This window comes from Hylobates moloch, unplaced genomic scaffold, assembly GCF_009828535.3.
Source record: "Hylobates moloch isolate HMO894 unplaced genomic scaffold, HMol_V3 SCAFFOLD_11, whole genome shotgun sequence".
NCBI classification, from domain to species: Eukaryota; Metazoa; Chordata; class Mammalia; order Primates; family Hylobatidae; genus Hylobates; species Hylobates moloch.
This window is the reverse complement of record NW_026652286.1, coordinates 40193898-40213883: the sequence shown is the minus strand read 5'-3', so window position 1 is coordinate 40213883 and position 19986 is coordinate 40193898. Positions and strand designations below refer to the sequence as shown.

Genomic DNA, 19986 nt, shown 5'->3' with positions numbered 1-19986 from the left:
TATGACAGGGACAAGGGGAAGATGATCATGAAAGGTAGAAGCACATGCTAATAGATATAAGCTAGAAGAGAATAAGTAAGTGTTCTATTATTAGTGAACTATATGAAATTAAGCAACCTCAGGTTTCTAATTAGAATGTTAGTGTGTCCAATTGTGAATGTCTGTTTGGAATGTTAGTGTGACTAACTCAAACACTGGCATGACCAATTGGAATGGCTATTGCAGCTAGTGAAAATATTGTCTTCATCAGCTGGAACCATTGGTATGATCAATCACTACCTGGTAGTTAAAATAGGGATTTTGGCAATGAGAGAAGCAGAGTAGACTCTTAGCTTTCAAAAGAGATACATTATGAAACTTTAAAAAATCACATCAAAGCAGTATTTTGAATGCTGATCAGAAGACAAAACTGCATGAATATCTTTTTTTTTTGAGTGAGTCTCCTTTTCACCAGGTGAGTGTGGCGGATCTCGGTCATGCAGGTCCGCGCCCCTTCAGCCTTCTCCTTCGTAGAGACGGGATTTCACCGTGTCAGTAAGGATTTTACTGTGTCAGTCAGGATGGTCTCGATCTCCTGACCTCGTGATCCGCCCGCCTCAGCCTCCCAAAGTGCTGGGATTACAGGCATGAGCCACCGCGCCCGGCCTTTTTTTTTTTTAAAGACAGGGTCTCACTGTCTCCTAGGCTGGAGTACCGTGGCATGATCACAGCTCACTGCAGCCTCAACCTCCCAGGTTCAATCAATCCTCCCACCTCAGCCTCTCAATTAGCTGGAACTACAGGCCCATGCCACCACGGTTGCTAATTTTTTTTTTTTGCGTGTGTATTTTTTGTAGAGACAGGGTTCCACTATGTTGCCTAGGCTGATCTCAAATTCCTGGGGCTCCAATGATCCACCCACCTCAGCCTCCCAAAGTGCTAGGCATGAGTCACTGTGCCCAGGCTGAGCATCATCTTAAGGTGTTCAAGTACTCAACAGGGGCTTTGTTTTATTAGTAATTGTCATGTATCTAGGCACTGGCATCTGGTAGGTGTTTAAAAACATATTTGTTGAATGAAAGAATGATTTTTTTTTCCCTGAGATCTCAGTAGTCTAAAGACATTTTCTTGTGGACCTTGACCTGTGCACTTGTTCCTTTTCCCCTTTGCATTGGCAGCTGGGAAGCTCACATGTACATTATAGTCCATCTCTAGCTGTTTATAGAGAAGTTTATGGCATAGATCTTCTACTAACTCTGACTTTAACTTATTTCCCTACCTGCTTTAATTTTTATGATTTATTTTTTAATTTGAAATATCTATTTCGTAAACTGCCTAAAAACATTTTGGGAATAAGGTAGGTAGGCAAAAGGTTGGAGAACTAGAGAATGAGGTAATAAAGGAAGAGAGGGAGGTAGGGAAAGGAAAGAAGGGTAAGAGGGTAGGTGGTGTGGGGGATGATTATATCTTAAGATACTCACGGACTCAAGACTCAGAGACTCAGAGAACTTATTTTGTGTGCCCTCACACTCAGGGAAGAACTGCTTAAGGCCCTTTGTGGCCTGCATAGCCTTAGTACTAGGCCCTGATAGGTAGTATGTGCTCAATGAAATCTTGGCAATTTGAGTGGACATTTCCTGGGCTCACTGAATATTTGTTGATTGCCTATTTTAGCGTATTTTTTAAAATGTCTTTTAAAATGCTTGGACTTCTTTCTCTGTTTGGGAAACTTTGTGATACAATAGACTAAAATGAGTTCTGGGGTCAAACAGACTTTTGTTTGAAAACTAACTCTGCTTGCTGGGTGTGGTGGTTGATGCCTATAATCTCAGCACTTTGGGAGACTGAGGCGAGTGAATTACTGGAGATCAGGAGTTCAAGACAAGCCTGGCCAACATGGTGAAACCCTGTCTCTACTAAAAATACAAAATTAGCTGGACGTGGTGGAATGTGCCTGTAATCCCGGCTACTCGGAAGGCTGAGGCAGGAGAATCACTTGAACCCGGGAGGTGGAGGTTGTGGTGAGCCGAGATCGTGCCATTGCACTCCAGCCTGGGCAAAAAGAGTGAAACTCCATCTCAAAATAAATAAATAAATAAAAAGTAACTCTGCTGCTGATTGGCTTGTGTCCTTGGCCAAAAGTTTTATATACTCTCTCTTGGCCTGTTTCCTCATCTGTAAAATTGGGATAATATTTACTGCCAACTCATTTGGAGGGTTTATTAAGAAGATGTATACAAAAGCACCAGCAGTCTCTGGTACAGAAGAGGCACTCAACAAATTTCAGTTCTCCATTGCATTGGAGAACTCATCTGGCTGACTCCTAGTGGCCAAGCAGCCTGTGCTCTGACTGCAGTGCTCCGCCTCTGCCTTGTGAGCCAGCTTCCAATCTGGCTGGCCCAGGAAGAGCTGGCCTCCTTACCTTAGAGCTTGGGGAGCTCATTATGCTGAGTTGCTGGGCTTCTAGAGAGATACCCATCCCCTCAGGCTAGCAGATGAACAGTGTTGCCTACCTTTCCCAGGTAGGCTGTGTCCCAGGCTGTTGGCCTGGGGAATCATGTATTCCAAGTTAAAAATTTCTGTCCCGTGTGGTTTGATTCATGATCTGAGGACAGTTCCAAATCTGTGACCTCATAGTGTTTGAGTCAGAGTGTTGAGATTGCCATTCTTGTGCTGAGCTTGGGTTGCCCAAGATGATACAAAATGTTCAGACCATGGTAGGATATTTTATATTTTCCTTCTGTTCATTTGGCCCATTGCTTTCCTGGTTGCTGTGTCTATTCTTGCCACAACCTTTGTAGCCAGTGTCTACCATGTGCCAGGATTTTGGACCTCATACGACATTGCCCTTTGCCAATGGAAAAATATGTTGCCCTGGACTTTAGGAAATGCTCCTGATTTTTGAGGTCTTTTATAATTCATATTAGTTCTGAGTGGGTATCTTGCCTATCATCTTTATTTTTTACCATGTTTATGTTTATGAAGTGTTTTTATTAGTGACAGGTTTATTGTCAAAGACCTGGGTTATTTGGTTATAGTCTGCTACTGTTCTAGTGATGGCAAGACTAGTAATAACCTCCCTGGTCTGTCTTCACAATTGGGAAGGAACAATCTTCTTATTTACATTCCAGAGTGGCCAGATTGTAATTTTGGAATAGCCCAGGAAAGATCCATCTCACATAAGATTCCTATGTAATCATTCAACACTCTTTGAACATCTACTTTGTGTTCTAGCTCCTGTTTAGGTTCATGGCAGTGAAGTCTTGTATTGGAACATGTTGAAAACTGGGCTGAGCATTGGTTGAGCCCAGAAAGTGATCTAGAAATTTTAGCTTTGAAAAAAATATATTGTTAACTTAAGCATTTTTGTTTGTTTTGATAGAGAGGACCTGCTGCTTTGTCTTTTAAAAAATTGAGAAATTTCGTTCTTTGAAAGTATCCATTCACTTTTCTCTACATGGAAATAATGAATAATGGTCTCTATGGGCAAACACATTTGAGAAATGTAGCTCACCTTGTCTATCAAAGCACAGTGGGTGGTATCGGGGGTGTGCTATCCCTGAGTAGCCCAGCATCAGCCCAGGCCCATCCATAATAGGCCTGTGACTCTCATGTAGCAGTCTCAATTCTGTGTTGTTGAACACATAACTTAGGTATTGCCTTATGTGCTGTAGATGAAGCCAGAGCTGTTCTTATTGCCACAGTGGTTTCTGATTTCGAGATCTGTTTTTGCTTGCAGGAGCTGCTAAGCCACACATCTCTTGAGACCCAGAAGCTCGATCTGATGACTGAAGTGTCTGAGCTGAAGCTCAAGCTGGTTGGCATGGAGAAGGAGCAGAGAGAGCAGGAAGAGAAGCAGAGAAAAGCAGAGGTGAGGGTGAATGTGTACTGTCCTAAGCTCAGACCTGGGAAGGCTGTCATAATGTGAATTTAGGCCATCTGGTCAACTCCCAGCCTGGAAGCTATTGGGTGCCAGAAATATCTATACACTAGAGATGCAGTGATCTGTTAATACCAAGTTACCAGGTTTTGCTGTGGCTGCAAATTTCAGCAATCTCCAAACCACCCAGTTTTGGCTCTAAGGCTTTATCTGCCCTCAAACTGCTGACAAGGATGGAAAGAGAAGCAATAGTTGGGGAAGAATAAGACAAAATGTGGAGGGACACAAGATGTCTTCTGTGAGAACCAAGGAAATGACGACGTACCGGAATGAAGTCAGCCTCCCAATAGGCCATTGACACTAGATCCAAGGAGTCTGGAAACATTTCTTGATGTGCATTTCACTGACCCAGATGGAACCTCAGGTTATGTGTTTCTTTTCTCCTGATGGATCTTATGGAGTAGGCCATCTGCAGGCCTTCCCTTAGAGAATGTTTTCCTAATTTTGTTTTTCAGTCTTTGTATGCCATTGGCTGGAACATGCCAGACTCTTTTTTAGATAAATGTTTAGAGAATTTTACACTCAGAGCTCCTTTGAGAGCAGGCAGCCTGTTTTAACCTTAGATAACCGTCTTCATGTGCCTCTACCTTTAAGTTCTTATATTCACACCTAGCAGTGAGAGATATGAAAGAAGATAGGTTTTAGGTTTAGAAACACCTTGCTCATTTACTGACCTAACTGCTTAATAGTTCTATGAACTTCAAGTTGGCTACTTAATCTCTCTGAACTTCAATTTCTTTATCTGTAAAATGGATAACTGTGTGGTAAAGTCCAAATAAAATCATGAAAGTTAAGTACCTGCATAGTATTTGGCATTTTGTCAGTACCTGGTATGTCTTCATCTCCTTCCTTCATTTAGGCTAAAGACGGATATTGTTCCCTTCTGATAAGTGCCAGCATTAGTGCATACTGACATCTGCCATGTTTGCTGAGTAAACACACTGGTGATTAGAATATTTCTAATGTGTGAGCATATTCCTTGCATTGCTTTTGAGAACATGTTCATTAATTAGAAATACAGTTGCCAAAAGAAGATATCCCCAATAAGCTGAGAACAGTAGCTTGTACTGATTAAGAGTCCAGGCTGATGAATCAGATCTCCTGGCTTTAAACTGAGCTCAGTGGCTTTGTGATCTTGGGCAAGTAATTTAACTTCCCAAACCTGTTTCTTCTTCTGTAAGATGGAGGTAGTAATACTTCCAATTTCTTTGGTTATTCTGAGGAGTGAATGAGACAATGTATGTGGAACCCTTAGCATAGTAATAGTTAGCTTTTATTGATCACTTACTGATAGTATTGTGAAGCATGTTGGAAATGAAAATGTAGACATAGATACATTATTTATATATTGCAAAGTTTATACAGGCTGAAAGCTAGTCTGTGTGAAGTGTTAGTTGAATTAAATGTTCAGGGAGAAGTAACTGAATTTTCTTCTGGTTTAAAGTTATTTTACCAATGTTTCAACCTGCACGATTGTATATGAACACACATTAGGACTTTGTGGGCAGAATTCCATAAACTGTGAGAAGGCTTAAAATGGCAGACACTCAACTCAAAATCACTTAAGAAAAATAGGGAGGAGAGAGACCTATGTCACATAACTTGAAAAGTCTAGGGTTTGAAAGAATACAATATGACTAGATCCAGGTAATCTCACAGTGTCACTAGAAATTAGTCTCAGTTGTATCACTTGGTTCTGTTTTAGCCTTATTCTTAAGAAGGCTCTCCCCAGGTGGTGACAGAGTAGCCATCAGTAGCTCCGGAATGATATCCTGCCAGCCAGGCAACTTCTGCAGTCAAAGAGGTGCTTTCTCAAAGGTTCCAGCAAAACCCTCAAGATTGCATCTCATTGGGCCAATTTGGGTCATATACCTGGTTCTACACCAGTCACCGCAGGGATCTGTGCATGAGGGTTGAGGGGGTGTGAGTATGAAAGTCAGCCCGTCTGTGGAAGTATACAGAGTTAGCACCAAGCTAGGATAATGCAGTCCCTTTACAGGCACATCAGAAAGGAAGGAGAGCTCCCACTTCTGGGACAAGAAGCACTAACGCAGTCGTTTTACTGTTTGCTTTTTTCTTTCTTTTCTGAAGGACTATTTTTAAATCTGAATTTTTTGTTTTTGTTTTTCATCGGTCTGTTCATGCATAAGGTGACGTAGACCCTGAGTGTCTGGCCTCAATCCTACCAGATAACAGCCCTCCCCAGTTGCTAGTACAAATATTAGGTTTCCACGTGGAGGAATTCTGTAGGCTGTTCAAACCTGTGATAATCAGTGAGCAGCCACATGACCTGAAACAAATTCCTCATTCTTGTAATTGCACATAATCTTTGCTGGTATGCACAGAACTTCTACCTCTATTTGTGAGTGTCTGGAGCACCAGGGGTTTAAAACCACAGGGTGCTGCTTAAGCTGCACTATTGTCATGTGCATGGAGATGTTTATTTTGAGTGAGACATTTTGCTAAGGTCACCAGAGGTTGTAATTGCATGAATAAAGGGAACGCTGCTTCCCATACTATACTGCTGCTGTTTTTTCCAGTGAATGTATTTAGCCTAAGGGCTCATTGTGTGTGGTTTGGAACAGGCAGGATTCTTTTTTTTCCCCCCCTTAGGTATGAATCTGAAATAAACTTTCTCAGCTTAGCTCAGGCTTTATCCTCAAATTCTGTTTTATGTTTTAATGAAAAGAAGAGAATGCTGGTGGCAAGAGCATTGCCACCACAATGTCACTAGAAATTAGTCTCAGTTGTATCACTTGGTTTTAGTTCTAGTTCTAATTCTAGTTCACACTGCTCCTTCTGCTCTGATTCTGATCATAGCCCAAGCCAGCATCTTGCTGCTTGTTTTAAGTTCTGGAAATGATTACCAACAGTCATTCTGTAAGACCTGGGGACTTGCAGGCGCAGGTTCCTTGATGGCCAGCCTTGCTCAAGAGTGAGTAGTGGCCCAAATGAGATGTGGGTGAATACTAGGTTTCCTGTTTACCTTTTCTCATCAGCCTTTTGCAATGGTTCAGGGTCATATGAGGGTACTGAAGATTGGATGAATTAGACGTACTCCTGAAAAGCAGGACTACGGAAGAGTGATTGACATGGAAAGTAAATACCAAAATCAAGAGGATGAAGCATGAAAGAAAGAGATCCAGAGGTAAAGGAAAACCTCTGCATGGGCACAGATCAAAGCATTGCAAAGGCGTGTTGCTCAGATGGGTCTTCCCCAAGAAAGAAATCTGGCTTCTCCGTGCTGTGGGGGTGCCAGCAACCTGCAGTTGGACCCCACTGTGGCAACTAGAGGTTTCTGTGAGTAGCTATCAGAGCAGCCTGTTAAGAAGGGAGCAGGGACCCCAGATGTGCTAGGAAGGGGAGTCAGCCCAACTGATCAGGGGTACATGTGAGCAAGAAGAGAACAGGAAAGAATCTTTAGGATTTCCTGCAGAAAATGGAAACGTCTTACAGCACAAGTGATGATGCCATCATTTCTTCTTTCTTGTGGTTAGGACCCTGGGAGAAAGGGATTCTGATTTCTGAACTGAGGCAACAGAATGATGGACTTGGAATACAGAGTGAGATCTGGGAAGATTGTGTTTGCTCAGAGATGAGCCGGCCTAATAGGAGAGTTTCATTATTCTTGTTTTTATTTTCTTTATTTACTCATTTGCATCAGTATAGGGAATATACTCCCATAATTCAAAAATCAAGAGTTCAAAAGGGTGTATAGCAAAAGGTCTCTTTCAACATGTGTCCTCCAGTCAGCAGTCAGGAGCCAGTGCCATTGGTTTGTATCCTTCCAGAATTATATTATGCGTGGACAAGTACATTCATGTGGATACACACAGACACACTTTCCCTCATTTTTATACAAATGTACACTATTCTAGACCTTTCTTTTTAAATTTAGCAGTCTTGGAGTTCTTTTTACACCAAGTATGTTTTTTAAAACTTCCTCATTCATATCTATGTCTGCATATTGTTCTACCATCCAACTATAGCCTAATTTATTTAACCAGTCCTCTCTCAGTGGACATTTAGATGGTTTCCAAGTTTCTGCTATTACAAATAATGCTGTAGTGAATAATCTTGTACATATGTAAAGATACTGATGTGGAATTTATGGGTCAAGGAGTACATGAACTTGAAATTTTGACAGATATTTCCAAACTGCCCTCTCTAGAACATAGAGGTTATATTCCCATGAGCAATGTAATGTATATAAACTGAGCCTGAAAAAAGAAAGAACTAAGTAAAATTGTGTACAAGATTAACAGGTAAGATGGAATTGGAAACAACTGTGATTATGGGAGGTGCCCAGTAGTTTCACATAGAAAAGAACCATAAAGAAGAACTTTAATGGTTGGCAAAGTGTGATTAAAAAACAAAGTGAGGGCTGGGCGCAGTGGCTCACGCTTGTAATCCCAGCACTTTGGGAGGCCGAGGCGGGCGGATCACGAGGTCAGGAGATCGAGACCACGGTGAAACCCCGTCTCTACTAAAAATACAAAAAACTAGCCGGGCGTGGTGGTGGGCGCCTGTAGTCCCAGCTACTCGGAGAGGCTGAGGCAGGAGAATGGCGTGAACCCGGGAGATGGAGCTTGCAGTGAGCCGAGATCACGCCACTGCACCCCAGCCTGGGTGACAGAGCAAGACTCCGTCTCAAAAAAAAAAAAAAAAAAAAAAAAAAAAACAAAGTGAGCTGAGGTTACAACACAGGACAGCAATTATAACCTCATAAATGCCACCTAGACATCATGATGTGGAACCCAGAATGGAACAGAGCTACAAAAGGGTCTGCTTTATGGGAGGGAAACAGACCTGTTAGGAGATGGGCCAGCCCTGGAGATAAAGAATTATGAAGCTAGGCCAGGTGTGGTGGCTCATGCCTGTAATCCCAGTACTTTGGGAGGCTGAGGAGACTGGATCGCTTGAGGTCAGGAGTTTGAGGCCAGCCTGGCCAACATAGTGAAACCCCATCTCTACTAAAACACAAAAATCAGCCAGGCATGGTGGTACGTGCCTGTAGTCCCAGCTACTTGGGAGGCTGAGACATGAGAATGGCTTGAACCTGGGAGGTGGAGGTTGCAGTGAGCCGAGATCGTGCCACTGCACTCCAGCCTGGGAGACAGAGTGAGACTCCATCTCAAAAAAAAAAAAAAAAGAATTATAAAGCTAAGTTGAAATGCCAAGCCTGAGGACAGACATACCAGAAAACAATGACAACACATGGCTCAGGAGTATTAAGGCAGAGTAGCCCAGAAGTTTTGGGTACACCACACACTGAGCAGAGGGATGAAAATAGATGTGTTCCTGATGCAGGTCTCCAAACTGACTGATGCACACAAGGGGCAGTGATGGAGGGAGGGGGGCAGCAACCTATTTGTTAGCTCCTAAATATCTCCCAGCTGAATTCTGAAGCATTTGAATGTTTACTTGTTTGTTTTTCTCCCTTGCTTTCACTCTACTCAGAGGGTAGAAGACAAAACTAGGAAAACTGCCATTGTAGCTCCAACATTGAAGCAAAAGGAGAAACTGATTTATGAAGTAAAAGTGATAGGTGCTTTGAGAGAAAGTGGTCATTGTTATTTGAATGTTCACGAGAGTGAGCATGGAAAAACTAGGCATAAACAGCCATGCACTGTAGACTTGGGTAAATCATAACTCTGACAGTTTAAAAATAAAATGGATGGGGAACTCTCATATAGAGGAAGACCCAAGAATATTGAACTACTTAAATATAATTCTGACTGTGCAATCTCACAGATAATACCAATAAAAAGGAAGAGCTTAAAGGTGTCTTGAAAGGAAGTAGTTTTCAGAGGGGCTTGTACAAAAGGCAGAAAGGACATATGCTAAAGACAAAAGTGCACTTGCATAACCAGTGTCAGGAAGGGGACATCCCAAACTAAAGGACAATGCTGAGGACAACACAAAGCCACACACACACACACACACAGAGTTATGTTCTTAATAAGAAAAAGAAAAAATGGACTTGATTCCATGGATGTCTCTGACAGGTACAAAAAATTTAGGACAATAGTCCCCCAAAATGCTTGCTATAAGTTAATTTTAAGGAATCAGGAAAATCAAATGAGTTGCTAGAAAACTGGAAATGAACCATTTACTTCTTGATTTTCAAAATGGCAAAAGTTTGATAGATTCAATAAATTTTAGTCTATTGAGTTTGGGGCCAACTCTATGATGGTTTGCAAGAAGGTAGGAGACAAAGTAGGGATCTGTGTCCTCAAGGAGTGAGTCTCGTCAGATTGGCCTTATCAGTTTGGCCGGGAATGTGTCTTGTGGTAGACCAGGTAAATCCACATTTCAGTGAAGCGTTGCAAAAACATTGCTTGGGATAATCTTGTAGACAAGATGGAGGAATAGAAGATGAATACACTGAAATAGGCATATTGATGCCTGAGTTCAGGGTTTGGGACATATTGTCATGGATAAGTGTGATGTGTGCCATATGTCGCCTGTGCATAGGTGCTGACACGTTGGGTGTTTGGGTAAGGGGAGTTGGTGTGTGTATTATGCATATGTGGAGAGGGGATGTGTTTGTGTGTGTGCCCCGGTGTGCACCCATCTCTGCTATTGTTTCTGCTTGGATGAAGGGTTTCTTCTAGATTCCATGCCTCGGTGTTGACACAACAGTATGGCACAAAGGAGCTGTTGGGGATTTGTTCCAACTGCAAGACAGGCACCTGGATGGGGCAGGCCTGAGGAAAAATGCCATGTCTTTTGGTTCTGGTGAGGAAAGTGGAGGGCCGTCGACAGTGACCACTGAGTGCCACCTGCTCCCTGCCCCATGCACACTTCCTCTGTGCTGTTCTCTTAAGGAGTTCTGCGTCTGAGAGCTGTCTGACCTGGAGCGCTTTTCTCTTCTTTCTTTTCCTTCCTACAGTCGGTTCTGAATGTGATCAGTGAGCTACAGGAGCAGATGTGTAGGCTGCAGCTGGACATCCACAGGCAGATTCAAGAGCGCCTGTTACTCAGTAGGGACCACCCTGAGGAGGTGGCGGCTGGCGACGGTGTGGCCGAGCCCCAGCCCTGCAGCCAGGACTGTGCCTGTTGGGAGGGGTCACGTGTAGGAACCACACTTAAGTATATCAGAGCATGCGTGTGTGGGGCATTTCACTGGTGGAGGGGCTGGGGTTTCTCTTAACCAGAACAGAGTGCAGTGGCTTGGCGTGGATCTGTTGTTACCTCTGGGCAGAGCTTGGACTCACTCAATCCTCTGGGGATGTGAGGTGAGCTCAGTGACCCTCACTGAGCAGGGTCTGAGTAGGTGAGGCCAACCCTCAAACAGGTGGCATTCATCTCCTTTAGGGCTGGGACTGAGGTGCACCAGGTGCTCTGAGTGATGGGCATTTGTGCCACAGGAAGCCTCATGATTCCCCTTCCCGGGTATATAACTCAGATACTGATTCCTCCTCCCAGGCTGGGAAATCAAACAAAGTTTTGTTTCACGTGATTTTTTTTTTTTAAGGAAAAAAAGTATTATAAAAAAGAATCCTTTCAAGTTTATGTTCAAAGAGGTTTACCCCCAGTGAAAAAATAAAATACAAGTTTTCATATGCTGTGAATAATTAAGTCATCATCTGAATTTCCAGGAAAAATCCCCCCTACATAATCACATTAGGGTGATTTTTATAACAACAGGGCCATGTGGGGCTCTATCTGACTGAGATTCTGGACTTGGCTCTCCACACGGGGGTAACCTGGTCCTCTATGACTTTGCTGATGGCAGGTGATGGCAGCTTCAGCAGAGACAAGCCTATGCCTCGAAGGAAGCCTACTGTTGAAGAGGACATGGAAGCCCCCCAAGAAAAGACCGAGGTCACAGCAGCCATGAGTACTACAGAGGGTACTCTGGCTCTGTAGGAAGTTACTATGGTCCATACTCAATTAGGGAGCCTGTTGAAAATCTAGACATAGGTGTTGCGGGGAGGGATTTGGTTGGAAAGATTTCCTGTTGCATTAAAGGACAGGGGGGAAATAGGAAAGTCAAGTTGTAAATGTAGACTTGGACAGAGAAGCCTTGAGAGGGTGTTGGCACATGACCTATGTTGAGTAGGTTACTCCAGCAAGACTTTTAAAGGAAGGAAAAATGTGTGTGTACTAATGTTGGTAGTCAATGATGGACAACAAGTAACATAGAAGGAAGAGGATGTTCCAGAGGTCACGGAGCCTGGAGAGGATGATTTCTGTATACCCACAGTGGCAGCCCCTCAGGCAGTAGGAACCTGCACACTTCTGATTCTGATATCAGCTGGCCTGACACCCTCTTCAACAAACTGAGTAACCTGGCTAGGATACAAGGCTGAGCAGAAGAACCCTCAACTTGTGGGCATTGGAGCCTCTCAGGCAGGGCCAATAATGTTCTCAGAGAATGATTCTGGGTCTGCTGCAAGTCAAAGCAGGTATCTGAGGCCTTGACATCAAGTGATGCAGATCATGGATGCAATAACCTTAGCTGAGAAGTTTTCTTTTTCTTTTTTTTTAGCTGGGATTACAGGCACTTGTCACCACACCTGGCTAATTTTTGTATTTTTAGTAGAGATAGGGTTTCACCATGTTAGCCAGGCTGGTTTCGAACTCCTGATCTCAAGTGATCCACCCACCTCGGCCTCCCAAAGTGCTGGGATTACAGGCATGAGCCACCACGCCAGGTGAGAAGTTTTTTTTGTCTTGTTTTTAACAGGCATCAGCATATGCTCACTTCAATTAGAAGGCAATCTTAAAAAATAACCCTACAAAATTCAAGGGTAAGCAATGTCACTTCGTGGTGGATTATCTCAGAAGGCCAAGACCTCCAGGCCAGTTAAATAATGACTTGAGTTTCATATGTACATTCATTGACAAATAGTATACACCTACTATGTGCCAGGCACTGCAGGATAACCAGAGGTTAGCAAATGCCTCATGGAGTTTACAGTTTAGGAGGAGAGCTAGCTATTAGCTGTCATATAAATAAATATTTAATTGCAAATTACGTAGGAGGTACACAGAGTACAACAAGAGAATACAGCAGAGGGGCCTGATATAGTAGGGAGGTCAGGGTAGCTTTACTCAGGGAGACCTGAAGGATGGGCAGAATTTAACCTGGCAGAAAATTCCAGACAGAGGGAATGTTGTCTGTGAAGACCTAAGTTGGAGAGAGGAACTGAAAATTATCCATGTAGCTAGAGCATAACTAGGGAGAAAGAGTGATCCAAGAGGCAGGCAGGGAGCTGTCAGGTGATGGGTTGAAGTTTATGAGCTTTGAGAAGCATGGGAGTGCCATGATCTGATGTATGGTTTGATCATATCACTCCCCCAGATGCCATGGGGTCAATTGCTTTGAGAGGAGCAAGACAACAGAGGAGCAACCAATGAATTGACTGTCCAGGCTGTCAGTGCTAATTGCTAGACCAGAGTGGTGGTGCCTGAGCGGGAAAGAAATGAGACATTCAAGTTGTTTTCCTGGAAGTAGAATTAATAAAGCTTGGGGACGAATTGCATACATAGGGGACGAAGGAGAGGGAGATGCAGAGGATAGATCCTATGTTTCTGGATAGGCTGTTAGATGGATATGACGTTCAGTGAGATGAGAGTAACTAGGAGGGGAGTTGAGCTTTCCACTTGGTACCTGACAGTCCGGAGGTGCCTGTGCAGCATCCATGTGATGTTAAGTAGGAAGTTTGTTGTGTGAGACTGCAGTTCAGAAAGCCTATGGAAATAATTATCTTTATGCCAATTCTTCTGATGGGAGCTAGTGAGCAGGACCAATTGTCTCTTAAGGAAATCTTGGTTCAAGATAACAGTGCCTAGTGGAGTCATCTTTATAGAAGGAGTAGTTTCACAAACAAGGGTCCTAGAGTCAGAATATATGGGCTTGAATTCCAGCTCCACCACTTACTAGCTACATGAGTAAGAGAAAATTGTTTGTTTCACTTCCCCACTCAGCAACCTTCAGTGACTCCCCACTGTCCCAAGAATGGCATCGGAACTCATATGTATTCTCATCCTCAAGCCTTTACCTTAGGGCCTCACCTTAACTTCCCAGCCTCATCTTCCACTGTGTGCCTACACCCTCAGCTCCAGCCCCATGAGTTGTCTCCCTTTCTGTCTCCTATCTTTACTCCTCCCTGTATGCCTTCTCCCTCCCTTCTTTCTTCAAATCAATCTCTTCCTCTGAACTGGAACACCCATTTTGACATCTATATTTGGCCCTTAACATTTGTTCCCTTAGGGTTTCATTTTTTCCTCTATGAGGCGTTTCAGGATCACAGGCCCCCTCTTCTATCTTCCTTCACTCCCAGCACAGAGAGATGCTCCCAATTAGCCTGCTTCCTACTACTTTGCATCACAGGGAAGAAGCTGCCTCATTTCAGCATCTCTGTTCTTCCCACTCCGAAGCCTTGCCTGCCTGCCCCTACTCATGTGTGTGATGTTGGCATACCCCGCAGAGGACATAGATGTCAGAGAAAGGGGCAGGCAGAACAGGTTCTAAAACTAAAAGGAAAGTTTTCACTTTCTTATGTCTGGAACTCCCTGGCCTTTGTTTTTTAATGGCCATACAGCTTTCCTGAAACAAAGGACATGTTTAAAGATTAAAGCTGTTATGTGGAGCTTGATGTGGTTGCTGCATCCCCTATGCATGAGTTTAACCAGGTTGGTAAATCGAGAGCACATCTTTTAACCATCAGAACTTTGTCTTTCTCCCTCATCCCTCTAGGAGTTACTGCAAGAGCTCAGGCACCTCAAAATCAAAGTGGAAGAGTTGGAAAATGAAAGGAATCAGTATGAATGGAAGCTAAAGGCCACTAAGGTAAACGGCACTCCTGATGCTTATGGAGAGAGTATGAGGGCCTTGTGGGGAGGGTCTGCATTCCAACTTGGGGGTTTCCAGTAGCCTAAGTTTGAAAATGCAAATCAACCCTCCAGTGTGGACACACAACAGTGCCCAGATGGTGCAGCAGACAGACCTGATCCATTAGGAAAGATCCTAATGGAGAATGCCCATGAGATTATGAACTGATCAAGTGTAGTAACCCAGTCTGCTTCCTCTCCCTGCACCCAATAGCACCTGGCTGAAGCTGGGCCAAGAAGGAGCTACGAGTGGGGGGAGCAAGTGAGTGGCAGGCAGTGAGTCATGAGTCCTAAAGCAGATCTTGGATGCATCATTTTAAATTGAGTAGTCCCTTCTAGAATCAGTTTTTTCAAAAAATAGGCATGCTTTATATTTGGCACAAAATATATTCCTAAAAATGACATAAGCTTCGAATTATTTCTTCAATCAAATCATGTTTCTCTTAAACTAGGGAGCCTGCAATTTAAAGGACACCAATAATAAATTCTACCATGAAATAAATTTCTTCCCTCTCCCCTTTGTTTCTTCCTTCTTTTCCTATACTAAAGTGCAGAGATCAAAACTAGTGGGTTACATTCAGCCCATGAATTTTTTTGGCCTGCATATTGGATTTTAAAATGTCGAATTGTTATTTAAATTTCAGGAAGTTTACATTAGGCTACAGTTAGGTTTCCTTTGGGAGTATGGGGAGGTGGGAGGCTCACATCTGCCTTCCCCTACTGTCTCTGCAGTGCCACCCAAGGGCATTACTGGATCGTTTTTATTAGAGTTCTCTTAACTTCCAATTTGTATTTTTATTTTTTGTGCAAGTTAATTGCGAATTATTATAAGAACAATAACACACACTATAGAGAATTTTCAAACCATAAAAAATTAAAGGAATAAAAAGCACTCATACCACCCAGGCACTACCATTGCTAATATTTCCTTCCATGTATTGTTCTCTTCTGTTTTAGGTCTGTGTTAGGCCATTCTTGCATTGCTACAAGTAAATAGCTTAGACTAGGTAATTTATAAAGAAGAGGTTTAATTGGCTCAGGGTACTGCAGGTTTTACAGGAAGCATGGTGGTCACATCTGCTCAGCTTCTCGTGAAGCCTCAGGGAGTTTTCAATCATGGCAGCAGGAAAAAGCAGGAGCAAGTGAGAGAGAGGAGAGGAGGTGCCACCAACTTTTTTTTTTTTTTTTTTTGAGATGGAGTCTCGCTCTGTCGCCCAGGCTGGAGTGCAGTGGCGCAATCTCGGCTCACTGCAAACTCCGCCTCCTGGGTTCACGCCATTCTCCTGCCTCAGCCTCTCCGAGTAGCTGGGACTACAGGCACCCGCCACCACGCCCGGCTAATTTTTTGTATTTTTTTTTTTAGTAGAGACGGGGTTTCACCGTGGTCTCGATCTCCTGACCTCGTGATCCGCCCGCCTCGGCCTCCCAAAGTGCTGGGATTACAAGCGTGAGCCACCGCGCCCGGCCGGTGCCACAAACTTTTAAACAACCAGATCTCATGAGAACTCACTCACAACTGCGAGGACAGCACCAAGAGGGTGGTGCCACCATTCATGAGAAATCTACCCCCATGATCCATTCACCTCCTTCCTACCAGGGCCCACCTCCAATATTGGGGATTACAATTCAACATGAGATTTGGCAGGAACAAATATTCAAACATCAGGGTCTCTCTATCTCAGTGTTTCTGTCTCTTAATTTGTATTGTTGATAATTTACATGCAATTTTATATCATGCTGTTATTTAAAATTTTATGACTTATGTTATCGAAAGAAAGCACTGAACACGTAAATATTTATGTAATCTAATGTATAAATGTAAAATAATTTGATTAACCATTTTACAGGTAATGAAATGGATGTACAGAGAGATTAACTTTCCCAAGATTTTACAGCTATCTGGTACCAAACCTGGGCAATCAGACCCATCTGTGTCCTGGCCTGTGTGTATCTGAGTGTAGTTTTGGGTGTGTATGCTTCACAGCCACTAGCTCTAGGGGCACTGGTTTTGTCCAGTAGCTCAGAACCTTCCATCACAATGCCCCACTCAAACAAGCCCTGTCTTGGGAAAACCTTTGAAGTTGTACATACCGCCCTCTGTCATAAAACCAAATAACGCTTTTCTTTTTAAATTACCCCAGCTCTTTGCCTTGACATGTAGACCTTTAAGATGCTAAGGGTTATTTAATAACTACCAGGTGTGGAGCACTTCCTATGTGCCAGAATGTACCAAGCTATTTGCACACATTTTATCATATAATCCATAAAAATCACCTAGTGAGGTATATGTTTTTTTATTCTCACTTGACTGGGAAGGAAACAGGCTCAGCGTGGCCAAGCTGAGGTTCACATCTGGGTCTGTGTCATTCCCGTGCCTTCATGTTGTTTCCAACATCATCCTGATTCCCTGCAGAGAAAACCAGCACTGTTTTTGGAAGTTTTTCACTTTTCTGCTTAAGGCCTCTCAGTCCCTGAAGGGGATTCATCTCCCAGTGCAATGACAGTAGGGCATGGTCCCTGGGTTTAATGAGGCACAGCACTTGCAGGGACCCAGAGCACCCGTCTCTGCCCAACAGCCTGTCTGCATAGCTGTCTCAGACCTTTTGCCACACAGCCCTAGCCATGGTGACTGTGGCCATAGGAACAGTGGCAGTAGCATACACAGTCAAGTAGAAGGTCTCTGGACTGTTCTTGGCCTTCCCAACTGCGGAGACAGAGATCGCTCAAAGGATAACAGAGCACCTATAGTTTCTGGCCTATTTCTGTGGAAATTGGCACAAGGCAGGTTGGGCCCAGTCACTTGGTCTGTAGGGTCCATGGTATATACCTACAGGACCTCCCCTAGAGGCAGGGCTCAGGAATAAGAGCCCTCATAGTGCCAGGTGCTAGATTCTGTCTTGATCGGTCCACATTGCTGAATTCCCAACTGTGGGGCCAGCAGACAAGCATCAGGTATCCAGATTTCTAACAGACCAGTGCCCATCCTGTCCACAAAGAAAGGTAGAAATGGGTGTGGAGAGGTGCAAGAAAAGTTAAAGGAATATCTTTCAAGAATCATCTGGCCTTTGTAGAAATGGAGGTTGAGAGTCCCAAAGCTAATATCTTCAGGAGCCATTGTCACCATGAGTCATAGGCCCATGGGCATCTTTGCCCTGAGCGAGCTCTGATAAACTGCTCCGTAGCTGCATGTCTCACCAAGCGGGTTGCACAGAAGGACCCAGCTCTTGGCCTCTGTGAGTGGAGCCCAGAGCAGAGGGACAGTGCTTCATTATGAACTTTGGAATAAGGAAACCCTACCCCTTGTCACTTCTTTATATGGTCATCCCTGTCCCATTTGGGGGAAGTTAGGGAAGGTTATTCAGAAACCCTTGAGGTGGGCTCAGGGAGCCCAAGCCTGGTAAGAGTGACCTTCATCTGTCCTGTTAACTCAGAAGCAGACACACGGTGGTGGGTGGAGCCCTGACATTGAAGCAGGCAGGCCAGGGTTTACATCCTGGCCTGGTCACCGAGTAGCTCTGTGACTGACACAGAATCTTGTACTACTCCCGTTTTCTCCCTGATGACTTACGGAGATACTGTTTCCTTGCGTGGTTGCTTGTAAGGATTTGATGTAAGAAAGCAGTGAGCACGGGGGCTGATCAGGGTGGGTGCTCAGTCCCTGTGCTGAAACTGAACACAAGGCTTGTCCAGCAACAGAGTTGCCAACAGGGCCAGTACTCATTTAATTACTTGGGGTTGTTCAAATATTAACTTGGGCCTTTGTGGAAATGAACAGCCCATACTATAACCTTGAGGACCAAAGGTAGGACATGATTGGGCCAACACATGGGGAAGGGGTGGCCAGAGGAGAAGGCTTTGCTGTCTTTTATTGACCGGCTCCATGGTTGATGCTCATCCCTTTTCTTACCTGGTTTGATGCTGAGAGAACTGAACCGATTATCCACAAAGAAAAGAATAGGATGAGAGGAGCAAATAGCAGTAGCATTTATTGAGCACTTAGTATATACTAAATATTGTACTAGGTTGTTCATAACCATTATCTTAAACCTCATTGCAGTCCCATGAAGTAGGTGTAGTTTTTCCCATTTTATAGGTGAGCTGAGACTCAGAAAGGTTAACTTACTTGCCCAAGGTCAACCGACTAGGAAATGAGACAATCAAGGTTTGTTTGACTCCAAAATCCAGGTACCTCTTGGGACAGGACCTATACAATTCTGATCTCCTAATGAGTATGGGAAAGCATGAACAACCACACCTAGTGTTGTGTGTGGAATTTAACCTGCACTACTTAATGGCGAAATGGGACCCATCTAGTGCAGCTGCCTGTGTGTGTGCAAATGTGAATGTATGTGTGTACTTACAAGCTGTGTATACATGCTTTTTGCATAAGTATGTAAAGTAAGCACTCCTGAATGCTTGTACATCTATATATGAGTGAGCGTGCACACATGCCTGGAGGTTGGGCAGAGGCAGTGACTGTGCCCAAAGGGTAGGAGCGTGTGGAGGGAGGGAGCCCTTGGCTTACCTTTTCTCCACCAGTGGTGATTTGGCTTCCGCTGTATTTTCTGTGTGGATTGGAAAGATGAAAGCTGCATGCACCTGTTACAGTGGTGTCTCTAAATGTTATTGCATGAGTATCTTGGGAGAAGGAAGACCAATCCAGAATATCCTCCTCTGCACCAAGGACAGCCCTCCCATTGTACACAATCCCAGCTCCTCATCACAATCCCAGTCCTCAGGGCAGGGAAGAGAAAGCCTGGTCAGGTAGGAAGATGCAGGGGAAGAAGCACATTGATGGCCAGAGCTGTGGGGAGGGCCAGGATGGCCTAGAAGAGTGAGTTCAGTCAGCAGAGTTCCACCTGTGGAGAGGGCAGTGAGCCCCTGCTACTGCTCACCTCTTCTAACTCCTGATGCACCCTGGTGCCTGATGGGCTCTGGACTCTGATGGGAGGCACTTCATCATGATTTGGCAGTCCTTCTGACCTAGTAGGGATCCTCTGTTGCTCTTCCAGGCTGAAGTCGCCCAGCTGCAAGAACAGGTGGCCCTGAAAGATGCAGAAATTGAGCGTCTGCACAGCCAGCTCTCCCGGACAGCAGCTCTCCACGGTGACCACACAGAGAGAGGTGACTAGCTTGACTGTGACAAAGTGCAGTTGTCTGGGTCCCTGGGCCTACTCTTATAAGTGAGCATGTTTTTATATAAATAAGTGTGTATATGCTTG

General features: G+C 44.1%; 1 protein-coding gene across 5 annotated transcripts in view; it reads left to right on the top strand.

The window, feature by feature from the left end:
* PPFIBP2 (PPFIA binding protein 2) overlaps positions 1 to 19986 on the top strand; it is a 143246-nt gene that overhangs the window by 92754 nt on the left and 30506 nt on the right. For all 5 annotated transcript variants that reach the window (XM_032166694.2, XM_058446408.1, XM_058446409.1 and 2 more), the window contains 3 exons: positions 3719 to 3850; positions 14631 to 14723; positions 19777 to 19888. In XM_032166694.2, coding sequence (XP_032022585.1) covers positions 3719 to 3850; positions 14631 to 14723; positions 19777 to 19888 — 337 coding nt within the window. The remainder of the gene's footprint in view (positions 1 to 3718; positions 3851 to 14630; positions 14724 to 19776; positions 19889 to 19986) is intronic.